This window comes from Egretta garzetta, unplaced genomic scaffold (assembly GCF_000687185.1).
Source record: "Egretta garzetta isolate BGI_Z169 unplaced genomic scaffold, ASM68718v1 scaffold1063, whole genome shotgun sequence".
Lineage (NCBI taxonomy): Eukaryota > Metazoa > Chordata > Aves > Pelecaniformes > Ardeidae > Egretta > Egretta garzetta.
The window spans coordinates 183158-185107 of record NW_009259103.1 but is presented as its reverse complement, the minus strand read 5'-3'; the positions used below and the strand labels follow the sequence as shown (position 1 = coordinate 185107).

The 1950-nt window shown below is 67.1% G+C and overlaps 1 protein-coding gene across 1 annotated transcript in view; it reads right to left on the bottom strand.

Moving 5' to 3' along the window:
- Nucleotides 1–779: 779 nt before the first annotated feature.
- The window catches only part of HAX1 (HCLS1 associated protein X-1), a 3048-nt gene continuing 1877 nt past the window's right edge, over nucleotides 780–1950 (bottom strand). Inside the window, exons 2-7 of the mRNA XM_035890823.1 lie at nucleotides 1869–1944; nucleotides 1722–1767; nucleotides 1508–1623; nucleotides 1241–1391; nucleotides 1020–1166; nucleotides 780–895 (exon numbers count right to left, since the gene is read on the bottom strand). Of these exons, the coding sequence (XP_035746716.1) occupies nucleotides 1048–1166; nucleotides 1241–1391; nucleotides 1508–1623; nucleotides 1722–1767; nucleotides 1869–1944 (508 nt within the window). The 3' untranslated portion in view covers nucleotides 780–895; nucleotides 1020–1047. The remainder of the gene's footprint in view (nucleotides 896–1019; nucleotides 1167–1240; nucleotides 1392–1507; nucleotides 1624–1721; nucleotides 1768–1868; nucleotides 1945–1950) is intronic.

Genomic DNA, 1950 nt, shown 5'->3' with positions numbered 1-1950 from the left:
TGGGACCCCTGGTGCCTGGCACTGCCCCACGGTCGCCCTGGCTCACCGCGTGCCCCACTCACGATGAGCAGGGAGTCACCCAGCAGCTCGGCCGGGCACTCCTGCGCCAGCTGGTTCCGGAGCAGAGCCTGGGCCCTCTTCAGGAAGGAAGCAGCACCCACGGGGCCATCTGGGAATGGGCAGCGGCGTCGGTGCCTCCATCCCGGTGTGATTTTATGAGCCCCGGGGCTGGGGTGGGTGATAACACACAGATGTTAAACCCATCAGGGCCACACCGCTGGGAGACACCGGGCAGGAACCAGAGTCCCACGTGGGGCTGGGGACAGCAGCGCCTTGTGACGATGGCATCCGGTAGGACCAGACCTGGCAGGGGCCCCTGCGGATCCCCGAGCGGCCATGGGGAACTGAGACGAACCTGAGTGAGGGAGAGTGGGCACGGGCAGCCCCTCTTGTTCCCTGCCAGATCCCTGCCCAAGCCGCAACCGCAGGCAGCGCTAATGAAGAGGCCTTGGAAAAGTTCCCAGGATGGGCCCTGGAGCATGGCCCAGGGGAGGCGTTAGCGCAGCACTGGGCAGGCAGGGGAAGGGGAGAGGGAGGTGGGCAGGGAGCAGCACGGGCACCGGGCCAGGGTAGAGGAGCCCAGCGGCTGCCTGCACCCGTGGGGCAGCCCCCAGGAGCTGCCCCAGTGACCACACGGGTCCCTGCCTCCCAACCGGGGAGGTTCCAGCCTGAAGGAGCCTGGCGAGTCGCTGTTAGCATAAATAGAGTTTATTGCTCTGTACACATGCACACGCACACACACTTGCCCCCCGTGGGGGCCCCCGCAGCTCCGCAGCGTCCCAGAAGGTGAGCAGCCCCCAGCCCAGGCGCCAGCTCCCAGCAGGATCTGACCCATCTGCAACAAAACCAGGCGGTGAGAAGAGGCTGCTGCCCCCCACCCGCCCTGGATGGAGCCAGCATCCGTCCCCACAGCTTTGGGAAGCCCTGGGGTGCCCCCACCCCACCCCCATCACACATACGGGGTGCTCAGCCAGGGGTGGGGCACAGCTACCAGCCTGAGAACCAGCGTCGGAAGAAACTGCCCAGCACGGATGAGGGGTCGCTTAGGTTGGGAGCGCGGAGCTCGTCTTGCTGTGGCCACGTGCCCGTGAACTGCGCCAGCTCCCCTGGAAGAGCAGGGAGAGCTCGCTCAGAGGGGACCTGGCCTGCTCCCCTCACCCTCCGCAGCCCCCCCACTCACGGTCATCCATGTTGACCACTTCCTCCCGGTAGTCCTTGCTCTGCCCGTCCTCCTTGGTGGTGGTGATGAAGGCCTGGTCCCCCCTCCGGCGGGTCACCGTCGTCTCCCGGTGGCCCTGGCTGTCCTGCACGGTCCGGCGCTCCTCCACCGCCTGCACAGAGCACGGAGCCCTGAGTGATGCCACCACCCTGGGCTCTGCTCCTCGCGCCGGGGACGGTGTCCCCAGGTCACCCATGGCCCATCGCTGCACCCGCAGGGGACACTCACCCCGTCTGGGAGAGTCACTTTGGTGATGGAGATGATCTGGAAGTACGAGTGGGACTCGGGCTCGTCGGGTCTCAGGATGGTCTCCAACCCTGACGAGGAGACTTGGGAGTCCAGGTCTGTGGGGGAAAAGATGTGAGATGGTGACAGCAGCGTGGGGACACGCCCAGCAGCACGGGGAAGGCAGAGACCCCACAACCCCGCTCCTGGCACCCACCTTGGTCTTCCTTGAGGCCAGGAGGAGCCGGCTGAGCATCTTCCAGCTGCAAGGCAAAGCCACGTGCAGTGACAGGGAGGCAAAGCGTGACAGCAGGCTCTGATGGCCGCCACGGCCAAGCCCACGCGAGGCAGAGCCCTCACCCACCCCCAGGAAGGGTCTCCAGGGCCGGGCCGGGTCACGGGCGCGCTCGGGGGCTCCTGGGGATGCGGCGGGAGCGGGGCTTCAC